This window comes from Dromaius novaehollandiae, chromosome 2 (genome assembly GCF_036370855.1).
Source record: "Dromaius novaehollandiae isolate bDroNov1 chromosome 2, bDroNov1.hap1, whole genome shotgun sequence".
In the NCBI taxonomy this organism is placed as follows: domain Eukaryota; kingdom Metazoa; phylum Chordata; class Aves; order Casuariiformes; family Dromaiidae; genus Dromaius; species Dromaius novaehollandiae.
This window is the reverse complement of record NC_088099.1, coordinates 31,546,374-31,562,780: the sequence shown is the minus strand read 5'-3', so window position 1 is coordinate 31,562,780 and position 16,407 is coordinate 31,546,374. Positions and strand designations below refer to the sequence as shown.

Sequence of the window (16,407 nt, the reverse complement as noted above, 5' to 3'; positions counted from 1 at the left end):
AGCTGAAAAAGGAAAGAATCTCTGTTATTCTTGAGTTTTAACACTTCCTTAAATGAGTCATAACAATTATAAGATGCTATCTGTTTGTTTTTACATAAACAGTTTTAAAATGCATGAGTGGTAGGTTATAGTTATTTCATAAATACAAAATGAAGATATCTACCATCAATAATACCCCGAACTGTGGCTCTTCACTCAGAAGCTTCTCACTTCCTTTTTCGTACACTAAGTCTGTCTGGAAATGTGTGTGGCATGTTAAAGAAATGCATATGCTTACACTTAAAATAAACATGCACTTACATAATAGTATAACCTCACAATAGGGCTGCACAAGCCAAAGGAAAATATGATACAAAAACATTAGCCTTAAAACAAGCAGCAGTTTAAATAAAAAAAAAAAAAAAAAAAAAAAGCAATTGCAAAGATTGTAATGGAAACAAGGAAACAATCTTAGCAGTAGTTTAATAATCCCACCTTATTGTTAGCATGCTAACTGAAGAGATTGCCATCAATGTTTTGACTTCACAAGTTGGTGAGAAAACCTACAGAAGTGGAAGCTATTCTTGATTTGGTCCAGAGCAGTGCCGAGAAGCTAATTCACAACATTACCACCTAACAGCTTCCTGCTATCATGTACAGATTCATCATCTTTGCATAAAAGAAACACATCCCAGCTGCACTTTAAGCTTATTTTTAAATAACCTTATTAAAAATAATAATAATAATAAGTTCCCTTTTATGAAGTTAAATCCTTGCAGGCAGATTGGAGACTATTCAAAGACATCCCATCCAAGTCCCAAAGCAAATGCATACCATCTCTCGAAAAAGACCAAAAGGGAAACTAACACACCTAAAAACATGGTATGACAGGTTATTAGGATCAAGAAAATATCTTTCAAGAGCTGAGTTATGTCCAAGTGAGGCAAATGCTAACAATCATAAACTATGATAGTTTAAATGTAGTCATAAAATAAGCAGGCAAAACACATTTAACTTATGTAACTTCGATGATAATAATAATAATAATAAACTAGCAATATCTTTTCAACCACATAGCAGCAAGACAGACTGCTACAGAGTCTGTATAGGTAATATAAAATCAAAATCTAAAATGAATGTTCAGAAAAGATATGACCACTGCAGAAAACAAGTTTTGGCAGCCGGGTTCACAATGGAGAAACTTAAGACAGCATGGATAGGGATATGCACTGAAGAATATCTCAAATTGATGTTCCTGTAGATGAGCTTTTTAACCAAAAACAGACAATAAAAACACGACAAAGAAACCCAAGGATAATTTACAGTACTAGGATCACTATATTCAGACAAAAATTCTAAAGGAACAAGACTGAAATAGTGCATAACATAACCTTTTTTCACCCAAAACTACTTTGGAACTATAGGATTGAAGAAGTCTAGCCAAATTACAAATTTTAAAATTACCGGAGAGTGGTCCAGGATATTACAGACCAACAAGCACAACTCTCTATACTGAACAAATTTGCAGACTATTCCAGAGGACAGAGTTAGTGAGCATGCTGATTTTTCTGACACACTGGGAAAGAACCAACATGATTTTTGTAGAAGGAAGTCACAACTCCAAAGTCTACTAAGTTTAGAGAGTAAAGGAAGAGAGATCCAGTTAATATATTCTACTTAGATTTTCAAAAGCAGCTGATGAAGTCTTTCATCAAATGAAGTTAAAATTCACAGAATAAAGAGAAAGGTCCATACATGGACAAACAATTAGCTCAAAGAGGCAGGAAAAGAAAAGCTAGGAATAAATGGGGGGGATTGACACAGATACATTACCTGACAAAACACAGACATGAAATTCTGCTGTTTGGCCCCTTGATATTGAGAAGCCATAAAATTATGAAACTGCATCAGCCAACTAAAAACACTTGACTATTACCAATGGATACCTACCTTACTGAAGTAACAGTCATTACATTATAAGTAAGTTTACAATATTGGTATTGTTAAAAAAATATCAACATAATGTGTCCATCAAAAAGCAGGCAGAACAAAACATATACATAAACCAGCAGGTTTTACATCTATACACGAAACAGAACTAGATGATAAAGTTTAGTAGCATAAGCACAGCTCCCGGGGCTTAGCAAATGGAGGCAGCTGATAGTTGTTACAGCAGTTTGCACAGCAAGGCTACAAAGGGCCCAGAAACTGTTTAAGACTGTGCAATGACATCCACAAAGCAAAATACCCAATACCAGCTGGAGCAACTGCTCCTCACGAACTGTTCCACAGAAACCCTAGAAGTCCAAGGGGAGGATGCCACCATCCATGTCTGGAACTGCAGAAGTGCCTGGTTCCTCTCTCTGGGGCTAGGGACAGTGGTGGCCTCACCTGCTGTAGGTGTGCTCTGGCTGAGATGCTGCATGGCCAGGTGAAAGAACTGCAAGGATGTGTGCATGAACACACCACACAACATCAGGTAAGACTAACAGGAGGTCACAGGTGCTGCTTGCCAGATGCCCATATCCAGGATGTTTTGGAGAGACTGCCAAGGTTTGTCCAGCCCATGGACTACTATGCTTTGCTGTTTATCTGTGTGGGCACCAGCAATACTTCTAAAGTGGACTACTGAATTAATCAAGAGTGACTACCTAGTGCTGGAGGCAAGGGTAAAGGGGGCCAGGTAGTGTTCTCAGCCCTTCCAGTAAGGGAAAAAGGCTCCAGTCAGAGCAGCTGCATCCAGAGTCAACACCTGGTTGCATGGCTGGAGCTGCTAGCAGAGTGTTGATTTCTATTCCCACAGGACCCTCTTTAAGGAACAAGGATACATCTGACAAAGTGGAACAAAAGTATTTTTGCCACCAAGGTCACTAACCTTGTGAAGACAGGCATGCTGGAGAAAGGCTGTCACACTCTGAAGAAGTGAAGATAAGGAGAACAGCAGCCTGGGGGACAACATGAAGGCTCTCACACTCCCCTTTTGAAAGCAGCATGATTGGAGGTTCATCTCAAGTGCTTGTACACAAACAGCATAGGAAACAACTGGAGGAATTAGAAATCCATGCACCACTGCAGAAGCCATGACCCCCTTAGAGGTTACAGAGTCATGGTGGAATAGCTCACATGGCTGGAGTGCTGCAGTGGATGGATAGAGGGCCTTGCAGAAAGCCAGGCTGGGAAGGTGAGAAACATGGGTTTTGAACTATGTAAAGGGCTGGTTGCAACACATTGGTTTGTCATCAGTTCCAAGCAAAGCCCCGTCAAGAGCTTACAGGTAAGGACCAGAGGCCACACCAGTATGGGTGACACTGGGCTAGGTGCCTGCTACAAACCTCCTGGTCAAGAACAGAAAGTAGATGACGCCTCCATTAGACAACTGGAAGAAGTTTCATGACTGCAGGCACTGGTACTCATAATAACCACCCTGATATTTGCTGTTAGGGTATGGCTTAGCACAAGTAGTCCCAGAGATTTCTGGAGTCTATTGAAGACAATTTCTCAGTGCAAGTAATTGATGAGCCAACTAAGTGAAGGCTCTGTACTGGACCTGTTGCTCACAAATAAGGAAAGTTGAAGACATGAAGGTCAAAGGCAGCTTTGGCTGCAGCAACCATGAGATTGTGGAGAATTAATCCTAAGAGAAGCAAGAAGGATAAATAGTACAATTATAGCCTGGGCCTGCAGGAGAGAAGACTTTGGCTTGTTCAGGGATATTCTTGGTAGAATCTCATAGAAGACCACCCAGGAGAGTAAAGGGAAAGCCCAGAAGAGCTGCCTGATCTTCAAGCATGACCATCTCAAAGTGCAAGAGAATCCATTCCTGCATGCAGGAAGTCAAGCAGGCTCAGCAGAAGGCCAGCACAGATGAACAGGGAAGCCCTGACTGAGCTTAAATGTAAAAACAAAGTGCATAAAAGGTGGAAGCAGGGGTGGGCTACCCAAAAGGAATATACAAACATCATGTGAGCATGCAGGGCTGGAGTTAGGAAAGTCAATAGGAATACTCAATAGCATTATCCTTACTATAACCTATTTACAATCATTTAGTTGTCTTTCTTTTGATCCCAAAACAGGTGCTGATCAAGACACAGCTAGCATTTATTTGGTAGACATTAGTCATGTAAAATACAAAGAAGTCAGCCTAATGTAACAGTGAGCGGGGGAGGGGGGGGGGGGAATTCCTCATTTTACACTTTAGGAAAGCACAGCTTTTCAGGATGTGCTGTCCACAGATGCACTCTTTATGCACACATGCCCCCTAGTAACAAAATGATGACAGAAAGAAACACTCAGTAAAATTTTCAGATGAGAGTCTTCAATTCTTCCTCCATAAAGGCAAGCCTCAATAACACAAAACCCCAGCAGTATAGCATACTGATATATATATACACACACATGCATACATATATATAAAAAAATATGTATAAGGGAGGGTGAGGGCAAGGGAGCAGAGAGGGTTGAGTAACAGGGCAAGTAGCAGAATTCCCATGTACATCAGATTTAGGTGGGGGGGGGGGGGAGGGAGGGGAACAAGTCTTTAAGCCTTCTCTTTAGCCTCTGTCCTTAAGGATCTTATTCACAGAAGTTTCCAGTTGGCCTGGAGGCAGGTAACAGAAATTCTAATAAACTGGGGCAACTGTGTTTGACAACAGATGCCCAATCTGGAAAGGTTTTTTTGTTTGTTTGTTTGTTTTTGTTTTTTACACTGGAAACTCTTTCAGTTGTTCTTTTTTTTAAAAAAAGTTCAAGCCTAAGCTATACTGCCATCAAGAGAAGTCTAGATGCATTTCTGCACAACTACGTCTTATGAAAAATGTCAGTATTCATTCCATCTCATTTATAGAAAATTTAAACTTCCCATGAGATTGAACAAGAAGCACAAAATTCACAAAAATCTGAGTCACCAGAAATTCTAGAATCTCTCACAGCAGGAACCTGGGCAGGAAGAGGGCACATCTAGACATCACAAAATACCACATATTAAGAGAATTCAAAATGAGGTTTTGAACGAGGTCCTTCTCCTTCAAGTTGACTTTGCTTAACCAAAAAGATAGTCTTCAGTGCAGAGGACTGGAAGACAGGGAAAAAGGGGGAAAGTCTATCAGCTACATTACTATGTACTAAAGCAAGTTAGAATCTGGCTACTTCACCAGAAGAGACAAGACTCATAAACCAAGAAAAACATGCATGATACCTTTTAGAAAAAAAAGTCACTGAAGGAGGATACGAGACGATACAACACGTATAGCATTGCAAATATTTCTGCTAAAATGGCACTTCATAGAATAAGAGATGTTTCAGACATATGAAGCAGTCCAACACTGCTGAAATGATTAAGACAGCTTGTACCAATATACCCAAATTGGACAACCATTCCATTACATAGCTTTGAGTCATTCTAGTTAAGGCGCTGGAGGAAGGAGGGGAAGAAAAAAAAATGTCATCTCAGTTTTAGCTACACAACCTTTACTGGTCAGACAGCATTCAACTGTCAGATACAGCAATATAGAACAGTATTCTGAAAGGTTACAATAGGCAACAAAAGGTGTACAAAGGCTCTAAAGTTCCACTCAGGTTACTACACTAGATAACATACAGAAATAACTGTAATGCCCATAAAGCACAAGCATGCCCTCTCTTTTTCACACATTTATGAAAATGGTATGGCCTCCTAACATTGATATTGTGAGAATAAAATGTTTGGTCTTCTCTGTAGACAAAGAAATGATTAAATAATTATGGACTGTATTCTAATGACAAAGTGACCAAACAGACTTTAAAACTCCACACTTTTAAAAACTAGTATGTAAACACGCATGCTGACAGGTATTGAACTAAAATGGCTCCATCTACTGGTTAAAATATACATTTCATATTTGTCACAGAATACACTATCTCTATTCAGTAAATTGCAACAATTTTAACTCCCTGTGAAACAAGGTACCCCAGTGGGTACCAAGCACAAGCTAATACGGACACAAACAGGTAATCCTTTGATCCTTTTTAATCATAATTGAGATACATTGGCAAAATGGATTTGGAATGCTAGCATAACTGATGTTTGTTTTCAGTAGCACACAATGGAGCCTCTAAGATGTCAAGACTGACTTTTTAAATGCAAGTATTATGCTTGTTAAAAAATAATATTGCTGTATTTTTCAGCTGCTGCTAATTGTGCAAATGTAAATTTAGAAATACATGTTTACACACTACTTTATGACTGTAGACAATATAAGACATTCTGTAGAAGAATCAATATTCTCATTTTTGCAGCTAAATCTCCAGGTAGAAATGTAAAAGGAGTGTGTTAGTGTGCATCTAGCACTTTGCAAGCACAGATTTCAGAAATCTCATACACTCCATAGCTCAAAGTAAAACACCAGTTATACAATTCAGACATTTACTGATCCACAAGCTTAAGCAATTTGTATGCTTGTAGGGCTTTCCTTAATCTACTTATTTACAAAACCTTAATTTAATTATTCATATCACTATTTCAAAACATTAGTTAGTTATCTGTCTTAATTTTGGTAAATAATTTAAGGTGTTCCCAAACTTTACTGTTCCAGAATATGATAAACCAAAGGTATGACAACATTCATTAGAGGCATTCTCCATTTCATATGAAAGTGGAAAGTGTTATACTCTACATTTTACCAAACACTGGTAAAATTCTATTTAAATACTACTTAAAGAATATTAATGTTCAAGAATCAACAATCATGGTAATAGGTCAAAAGTCACCTAGAGAAGCAGATCAGTCATACGGAGATAAGGGAACAACTACTCGACTTAATACATCTTACAGTTTTATTTGCTGTCCAGTGAAGCCTAATGAAAGTTCAAGTAATATGTCAAGTTTACAACAGCTATGGGTAACTGAGGAAGAACTTAAAAAGACTGCCAGCATATAAAGCTAATAGCAGCTTACAGTAATTTAACTGGGAAGCGATCAAAGACATAGCTTACAGCCTACTGCATGGTGCAGGTGTCTGTGAGGTACGCACACTAACCAAACTTAGAGCATCCAGACAGTACAATATGGAAATGCAGCTTCTCTCTCAAAAATCATAGATACAAGTCAGCAAGGTGCTAAAACAAGCTAATGAACTTCTCTCACATCAAAGCTATTTACCTGGGGCACTGCCACACCACTATAACTGTATTGCTTTAACTTCTGGAGACCCTGGGTTCAGTCAGATGCCATGAACTCATCAGGGAGGAGAGCTTCCAGCACTGTGCTCAGTTACACAGTATAGATATTCCCTCAGTTATCCTTGTCCAGCTATAAAGAGAATACACCATTATGTTAATATGAAAAAAAAAATTAAATGTATCAGCATAATATTCTCCAGAAGCATCTCATTTGAATTGCCATCAGAAAAAACACAAGTCAAAGAAAGGCCAGAAATCACAGAAAAGAATGTTTTTCCAGCATTTGGTTTTTAAAACAGCAAATCATCCAGGATATGTTGAAAGATATGAAGTAGTCGGCATTGTAGAACTTTGTTCTACTGCACAGATGTTACCCATATTCTTGCACATGAAGTACAACATAGGTACTCAAATCAAAACTTAGAACACATTTCAAAAGGAACTCTTTCAGCAGCTATCCAAGGGGGGTACTATGCAGTTGGCAAAGTTGCCAGGCTATCTGAAATGCAATAACTAGACCCAAGCTTGGTTTTCAAATCATGTATTCCAATCTAGCTGGCACTCAATACCTGGTACTCCTTTGAAATACAATCATGAAGTTGTATGAAAGTTTTTGTCTTGAAAAGGAAAAGCATTTTGTGTTTTTAATTACTGAACTGTGTAAGCAGTCATTTCCAGCAGGATTCCAACCTTCAGGGTGATTTTCATCAAGTTCTACACATTTTTATTTCAAGTGGCTCAGATTTGTGTTACCCTACATTCCCCAAGCCATCACAAGTTTTGTTATAAATCTGTAAAGTTGGAGTACAAGGCACTAAATGCATCAGGATAAGAAGATGGACAGACCCCACTGAGGTGATGAAGTGTGTTAGTGAAGTGAGCTATATCTGAAACAGTCTTCAAATGAAGCCGAACATGAAAACCTGAAGCTGCCTTTGCAACATAGTAACTGTTGAAAAGACAAGTCTAAACCCTACCTCATAAGGCACACGCAGCTGTTAAAAAGGGAAATGGTTGGCTAATCATGTAGTCACATTAGAAAAAGTAGAGGCACGTTAATGCCCTCTTCAGTGACATCTGGCAGACCACGTTACTGTAATGGTTTGGTTAGTAAAGCCAGATGGAGAAGCCCGGAAGAATGCCCTTCTTCCCCAACAAGAGCTACTTTCAGTTCTATTATCATTTGTAGTAGGACAGTGATAAAAACAGATTTGTCTCACTGAATGCTGTAGTTCCATCTTTCGATGCAAGACTGTTCTCTCTACAGTCTTATACTTCAAAATCTAAAAAATGAGACCGTAATGCACAAAGGACCCCTCAGAACACAAAGAATCACAAAGCCTCCATTACAGATGTAATATTTTAACTATCTTACACTCAAGTAAATACAGCCTTTTCTTCTATGTCCAGACCCACCCCCCATCCCAAAACACAAAGATAATAGGAAGTAAGGAAATTGAAAAAACACATTACATGAAGTATGACCCATTTTTCCATTAAAAAAAGACAAAGAAACATAGACCCATTACTTAGCCACACTGCAAGCTCTACAGTCTTTTGAACCCTTTATGATATACATGAAGCAGTATCAAATACTAAAGCAAACAAAGTTTTCATCTACTTTTTTTTTCCCTTGGAGAGAGATGTCTTATGGAAATATTACCTGAAAAATACCTACAGATAGAACTGAAATTCAAGTTCTTTCTAAATGCTACTTAAAGCTGCTGCAAATACTACTTTAATGTATCTGAAGTAAAACCTATTGTGGTTTCAGACAGGAATATATGATACAAATACGCACAGTGTGTTTTAATCCTTACTTTCATTCCTTCTATTGCATCCTTGCTTGCAACAGACTTCCTAAATGATCATGATTGGAAATTAATGTCCATTCCCCAGGTGCCCTTGTTATTTTACATTTACCAGTGTTAGTGAGATGGGTTAGGCAAAGCCTGAGTTTTGAATTCTCCAGATCACCTCACTCAGTAAGGAAAAAAAAAAAATCTTGGTGACTGCGTAATATCTGGAAAATATATGATGGCTTATTTAAACATAAAACTAAAGGTCTATCTATCCTGTCTCCAAAAGATTTCACAATCAGGAAGACTGCTTTTCCATGGCGAGACTCGTCTCTTGCATTTCTGGTGTACTGACCTCCGATTTCTCCAAATGCAGGAAGTACACATTCACACTCCCCTGCTTAAAAACAAAACAGAATAGCAGCTTGCACAAGGATCCTGGATGTCCACAGCCAGAGCTCCCTTAATTACAACCATGCTGACTATCAGCAGACAAGGTTCAGCTACACCTGGTATTTCAAAATCTGTGCTTAGGCTGTTAGAGCCTAAGAACACAGAGTACAGAACAGAAGCTATTGGTGCCTCCTCAACAGTGGCAAAACTCAAAAAAGAAAAAAAAGCCACCACCCTCTAGTGATGAATACTATAATGACAAAAATACGAAGCTAGTGCAAAGATCATAGGTGCGCAGTGTCAAACATTTTAACATCATTGCTGCAATTGTCAAACTCACCACTGCGTAGAAATCAAAATGATAACACACTCCTCTCCTATTTAAACAAATCAAAAAAAAGTAGGTGCTGGGGGAAGAACAACAACAAAACAAGCATACAACATACAACACCTCTCCATTACGCTCTTCCAACCTCTAGCTATTTTCAGCTCAGATTCCCTGAGGCTGCTGTTCATCCATTTACTAACCTCCATATATCTCTCTTCCGATTACTTATCCAACCTCTCCTTGAGTCCATGCAAACTTCCTGTATACAGGTTGTTTAGCAAGTGTACCTGTGAAATTCCTGCACTGAGTGAAGAACCACCTCCTTTTGTTTGTTCTGAACCCAGCTCCTATCAGCTTCCATTGACAGCTCCTAGCTCATGTTATTTGACTGTTTGCCTCCTCTTCCATCTTCATCTGCTCTCTTCACAGAACTGTGTTATAGAGCCCTAATGCATCTTTCCTCCACCTCCAAGTTATCTCTACCAGCCTGACAGGTCCTAGCCTATTCAAATCATTTTTCATCCAGAGCTAATTCGTATCTTTGACCATCCTTGTTGCCCTTCTGTTAATCTTTTCCTGTACTATGTATCTTTCCTAAGAAGGGAGCAGAAATGCTTACAGTATGTAAGGTAGGAAAGAACCATGGACTTACACAGTAACGTATGTTTCCTGTTGTATTCTCTCTGATTGTAGTAACTATAGCATGCATTTGCTATAGTTAGCTACTATAGCTAGCTAGCATTTGCTCCCCCCCACACACACACTTTTACATCAGCCCTACCAACCAACCAGTTTCCTCAAAATACAGATGTCTTAAATTACTTGATGGTTCTCTTCTCCAAGACTGGACCTAAAATACTTTTTAAGCTGGCTTGTTTTGTATTTTTATACTTTTGATAAAGTAAATCTAGCAGGAGGGGAAATTGATCAGAGGTGCTCCTCTGTACAAGAAGCAACAGAACTTGCTTATTCCTAACTAATATTCCATAAACACAAAACTATCTACCTTACCAACACCGGAGGAGAAAGGAAAGGAAAAGTTGGGGAGCTATTTGTTTGATCATGCTTTTTTGTGTGTTTTTAAGCAGCACTTAAGTACTCAGATTGCACTCACGCTTTTTACAAAGTCTGTCATCTTACCAAGAGATTTCTGAAAAGCTATGCAGGTGTAGCCATTTCAGCAAACTCTTCTAGCAGTAGTATGGCCTGTAGTAGCAGAAGCATGGGATAGCCTATGCAACTTAGAAAAGTGAGATAAGTTATAGGGTCAAAAGTAATCATATTTTGGCTTAAGTATAGTAGTATTATACTAGTACGCTTTAATCTATATAGAATCATGCCTCTTACGTACGAAATCTCACAACACAACCAATGGTGCTATGCTACATAATTGCCAGAGGATAGGCAGGCATCCCATCTTTTCTTTAAACTGTTTACTTCATGTGTTTTCCTTAGCAATTTTTTTTTGCGTTCCTACCAATCTTTATACTCTTCTGCTTCAAACATTTCTGACCATTTCACTTTGTCTCAACTAGTTACATACTGAATACACTTCTGTGCCAAGGGCAGGGTTCTGACCAGGTATTGCCGTGCAAGGCAAGTGATGAAGTCCACCACTCGCTGAGCACCCCAGTTCAAAAGCCTACAGCTAAACTGACAGCACAGTATAGCAGCTTATGTGGCAGTCCCAAGAGCCCACTGTTAACTTGTATTACAAGAGAATCCTAATGACTCCTACTGGGCCTCACAAAGATGTGCTTGGGACACACACACCAACTTTCATGAAGCTTACAATGGTCTTTTGATGGGGATTCACCTGAGGGTAAGCATTAGCATCTTTCACATTAACACCATACACCTGAATCCTAAAGATTTTACAACTTGCTACATGCAGCCTAGTATCTAGTTACTAAAAAGGGAGAATTCTCCTGCCAGCTAACAAGAGGCATCTCCTACACAGAAGCGAGGCAGTTTTAGCATGAATTAAACCTAAAAAGCAGTTTGCTTTCACCAAGAAAGTATCTTGAACAAGATAACATGGATTAGGAATATGCCTTTTTAGTGCAAAGACAAGACCATGGAGAAATGGGTAGATTTCCAAAACTTTGGAGATAAGCAATTACAGTAATTTCTGCAGACAGAATATAACAAAAATGGTAAGAATCCAAGGAAGATGAAACATTTGTGGATCTTTAAGTCCCTAAGTTACCAAAGCTCCTGTTATAACAAAGGAAACACTAAACATACTGATGTCACAGGAAGCAAGCACTTCATTAGATTGCCAGTTTTATCAAATGTGACTCAAGTCTCTCCTGGAAGAGTAATGGAAAAATGGTATAAACTAATGTGCTTTCAGTGTTGTTTCTCTGTCCATCACAGCATACTTCATGTCAAAAAGTATACATCCCTCTTCCTCAGGCATTAAAAGGAAGCCACTGTATGACACCTTGGAAAAGGCCTTGAAGAGGAGCATCAGAATAAGGACACAGAGACTCATTAACAAAATCCAGACCTTGAGTCATCTGAAGGGAGGGGAAATTACAACTGTGGAACCACATGTATTTTTCAGTAGTGCAGGAAGTAAGGCAACACATGTCTGCTTTACTTAGCCGCCAGCCCTGGAAGGAAATGAACCCAAGCACTGTAGTTTTATCCATTCCCACCCACCCAGCCCCACTCCCGGCCCCCTTTTTAAACGGCGAGAAGTCCGCCGGGAGCTCGCCTCCACCACCTGACCTGGCTATGTGGCCCTGCAACATGAGGACAAGGGGAAGCTCGCCGCTTGCCATGTATGCGCACTCCTCCCTCGCCCAGGAACTCGTCAGAGCGCGGCCCGGGGGCAGGCAGCACCGCGAGGCGAGGGGCGGCCGCCCCGCCCGCCACCGCCGTTGCCAGGGCTCACAAAGGATGGGGGAGGCGGGCAGGGGGGAGCGGCGACGGACGGAGACACCCCATCACCCTCCCTCCCAGCCAGGCCCCAGGCGAGCGCCGGAGGAGCCGACGGCAGGAACAAAGACCCCCGCCGCCCGCCCTCCCTCCCACCCACCGGCTGTTGGGGCTAACGGTCACCGGGAGAGGGCCAACGGCCATCGCGGGGGGGGAGGAGATCCCGCGCGCACGCGGCCGGCACGCGGGCACACCTGCGCGCCACCCGCCCCGCGCGGGGCCGAGGCGCCCCCGGCGCCCAGGTGCCCCGCGGCGCCGCTTCCGTGTTCCTGCCGCCGCCGGTGGCGAGGGAGACGGAGAGAGAGGGGTCCCCGCCACATGCTGCGGGCGCCCTCCCCCGCGCCCCCCCAAGAGGGAGCGGGGCGACCCGGGCACAAAGCTGGGGGCGCAGCCCCGCGGCCGGCCCTTCTTCGCGCCCCGTGTCCCCCACCGCCGCCGCCACCCCGCGTTACCGTGGTGAGCAACGGTCTCATCTGCTCGCCCGCCCGCTCCTCTTCCATCGCGGCAGCGGCGGCAGGCACAGAGAGGAGAGAAACAGAGAAGAAAGGCGGGCTGGAAGCAGGGCTCGGCGCTACTCCTGCCTGCTGGTTCGGTGGCCGCCGGCACTCCGCGCTGGCTGGCGGAGGCAGGCGACGCCAGCGCCCTCAGGACGGGGCGGCCGCCGACTGCTACCCGCGCCGGGGGCTGAGCCGAGACCAACTCGGCGCGCCCGCCGCCCCCGCCCCTCCCCGCGCGCGCGGCCCGCGGCGCCACCAGCCAATGGGAGGGCGCGCAGCGGCCCCGTGCCCGCGGCCCCGCCCCGCGCAGCCTGGCGCGGCGCGGCCGCGAGGCGCTGAGGGGGCGCAGGGGGCGGTGCGGCCGTTGGGAGGGCCGCGGCCCACCGGGGGTGGCGCCGGGGGGGGGGGTTCCCCGCCTGGGCTCGTCCGCTCCGCGCTGTCCCGGGGCGAGCCGGCGCTGCGGAAGCGCGGAGCGTTGCCCCGAGGTGAAGCTCCTCTTGCCGCAGGGCCGGGGCGGCCTGCGCCGCGCCCCCGGGCAGCGGGTGGGGAGAGGAGGCAGCGCTCGGCCGGCACTCGGCATCAGCAGCGCGTTACTACAGCCACGGCTGATAGCACTGCCAGCGATTACGGCAGTGAGACGCTTGCATAGCGCCCGTTTCTCAGTTGCTTGTGACTTTTGCCAAGCTTTAACCAGGCAAGCTGAAATTTCCCATGCCAGGTGCCTGCCTCAGGCTGATTTCTTCTCTTTTTTTCTTTTTTTTTTTTTTGAAAAAAAACAATAATTCAGTCAATATTATTTGCCCTTGTATAAACATTCTGACAATCTTTTATTCAAAAGGCTTGAGATTCGGGGGGAGGGTGGTGCCAAAGGTGTACTTTCAGCTGTCTCTGTAAAGATTCACTCCAGAAGAAGCCTTTAGAAGAAAAACAGCCATTTACACTTGCCTAGTAGAGAAAACTTACACTTTGGCCATTAGTCTCTTTAAAGGTTACATCCTCATTGCAGATACTCAGTTTTAAAGTATCTTGTATTGACAGGACTGAACATGCACATACACTGAAGATGAATCATTGCTTCCTATCTCCTATGCTTGATAACCTGCTTCATGACCTGTGCCTTTTCCTTCTAACTACAGCTCGGGGGCGGTTATTAGACATGGCCCCTTTTTCCACCCTGAAATCCTGCCTGGCATGGCTAGAAGAAGGCCTGTATTTGCCCAGGACTTCTGGACTGAGCTGTCGGTGAGAGCTCTAATACTGTACGTGCTGCACAATGCATTAAAAAGTTGGTGTGCACCAGCTGAGCAGAGGTACCATAGAGCCATAAATGCATGCTACAGAGCATGTGCAATACAGCCAGTACTTTGGACCACTTTTCGGAAGCTTTAGGCTTAGTGTTTGTTTGCTACATACAGGATGTGAACACCAAATGGTTTAGAAATTTCAGAAACAAAATACCATAGCCTGACTTTCACTGCAGGCCTAATCTCGGCTAGTCTTCTGAGAGTGACAAAGTCTGAACGGATCACTTAAGAGAGGCACAGAGATTGCAGGATCACACTGAGATCATAAGAGATGCAGTGTGAAAGAGAAAGCAGGCTGACTGACGCAAATACAACAGGGTCAGAAAACATATCAAGGCAAGGGGAAGAATTAGACTGGGTCTCAAACTGGCCCTCTCAAATGGAGATAAGAGGGCCACTGGTCTTATCAGTAGCTTTAGAAGCAGCAAATGAAAGGAATGCATGCATCACCAAACATCAGGCACTAAGAGCACTATAAAAGGATGCTCTGCAGAGCCTGTAGACAAAAATGTAAACCTGGCTGTAGAGGCAAACCAGGCCTCTTCCTCTGCCTACCAGCAGCAGGCTTAGCACAATTTTAGAGACCCACTTTCTATGGAGGTTGGCCACAGGCAAGCAGAACGCTCTGAACTTTTGCTGGAGCATGGATAAGAAGAGCTAGTTGGTGATTAGCAGTCTTCTGTGCTTTTCAGGAAAGGCACTGATCAGTCTACAGATCAAATTAGCTGACAGACAGACATCCAGCTAGGAACAGTTCATATACATACTGTTGGATGGCACAGGGTACAGATGCAACCCTGGCTGTAAGGCCAGAGCTCCTGACCCAGACAACTCAGAGGAAGCTTTCTAATGAATGACTTAGCACAGGTCTACGTGAGGTCTGCTATAACCTGTCCTTTGAGGAACATATCATTAGTGTAAGCTATCCCTGCCTAATTATACACAGGAGATGGAGTAAGGCAAGCTACATAGAGATCATTGAACAGGGAGAAATCTTAACATACACTTCTGCCAAATATTACAGGTTGTATCAGATCTCAGTTGAGTTTGAACAGACACTAGAGAGAAATACAGCACTTTGGAGAACCACCACAAAAACAATGACCAAACCAAAGCACCTTGATATAGCTATAGTATAATCATGACCCATTCTGTCCTTTCCTCTTCCAGGAACCAGAGGACTGGCAGAGCTTCAGGTCAGACAGACTGTTGAAAATGATCTTGCACTAGACAGCATGGGTATAATGGGGATGAACTGTAATTTGAGCTACTGTGGGGTGGTCGTAATTAGTGCTTAATAGTTTTCTCAAGAGGCATGTCACAGGGGTCCTCCTTTGATATTGGGATGAACACAAGCCATCTTCACAAGCAGAGAAGAACTCAGTTCTCTGGGGACTCAGCCCAGAGAACAGTAACATCTCAAGTAAGGACATTCTCAGCACATGCAGTAGAACTACATTTGCTGAGGTTTGTCAAGGGACAGCAGGTAGAGCTTCTAAAAACTGAGCCAGAGTGAGAGAAATTTTTAATCAGGTCATCATACAGGAGCCAACTGATACAGATGTCAGTTAGGTATGGGGGTTGAAAGATGTTCCTTCCCCATTATCCCCTTGATCAGTAAAGAGGGGTTCATCCTCTGGCAGAAAAGGGATGCTCTATCACCCTTTTCCATAGCATCAGAGAACACCCAATACACAGATCAAGGTGCAGTGCAAAAAAGGGCACAGCATTCGTACTTCCTCTGGCACACTGTACCGAGAAAGATACCTCCAGGTGGACACCCAGTCATTTGCCAAGCTGAAAAACTTGTTTGATCACTGCATTCCATCAGGTCACTCTCTGTATAACCATAGCAGAAAAGGCCAACCTGGCTTCCCATATCATGCTGCTTGAGTGAAAATAAAGTGATGCCTCTATTCATATCAAGTTGACCAGAACTTCTGAATGTTCAAAGCCTATACCAACAGGCATTGTTGAAATAGAAACAGGACAGCCTTAAGCATACA

At 43.0% G+C, this 16,407-nt stretch overlaps 1 protein-coding gene across 3 annotated transcripts in view; it reads right to left on the bottom strand.

Annotated features, from left to right (window-relative positions):
* SLC4A7 (solute carrier family 4 member 7) overlaps nucleotides 1-13,348 on the bottom strand; it is a 101,521-nt gene extending 88,173 nt beyond the window's left edge. For all 3 annotated transcript variants that reach the window (XM_064506148.1, XM_064506151.1, XM_064506152.1), the window contains exon 1: nucleotides 13,053-13,348. In XM_064506148.1, coding sequence (XP_064362218.1) covers nucleotides 13,053-13,100 — 48 coding nt within the window. In that variant the 5' untranslated portion in view covers nucleotides 13,101-13,348. The remainder of the gene's footprint in view (nucleotides 1-13,052) is intronic.
* Nucleotides 13,349-16,407: the final 3,059 nt, after the last annotated feature.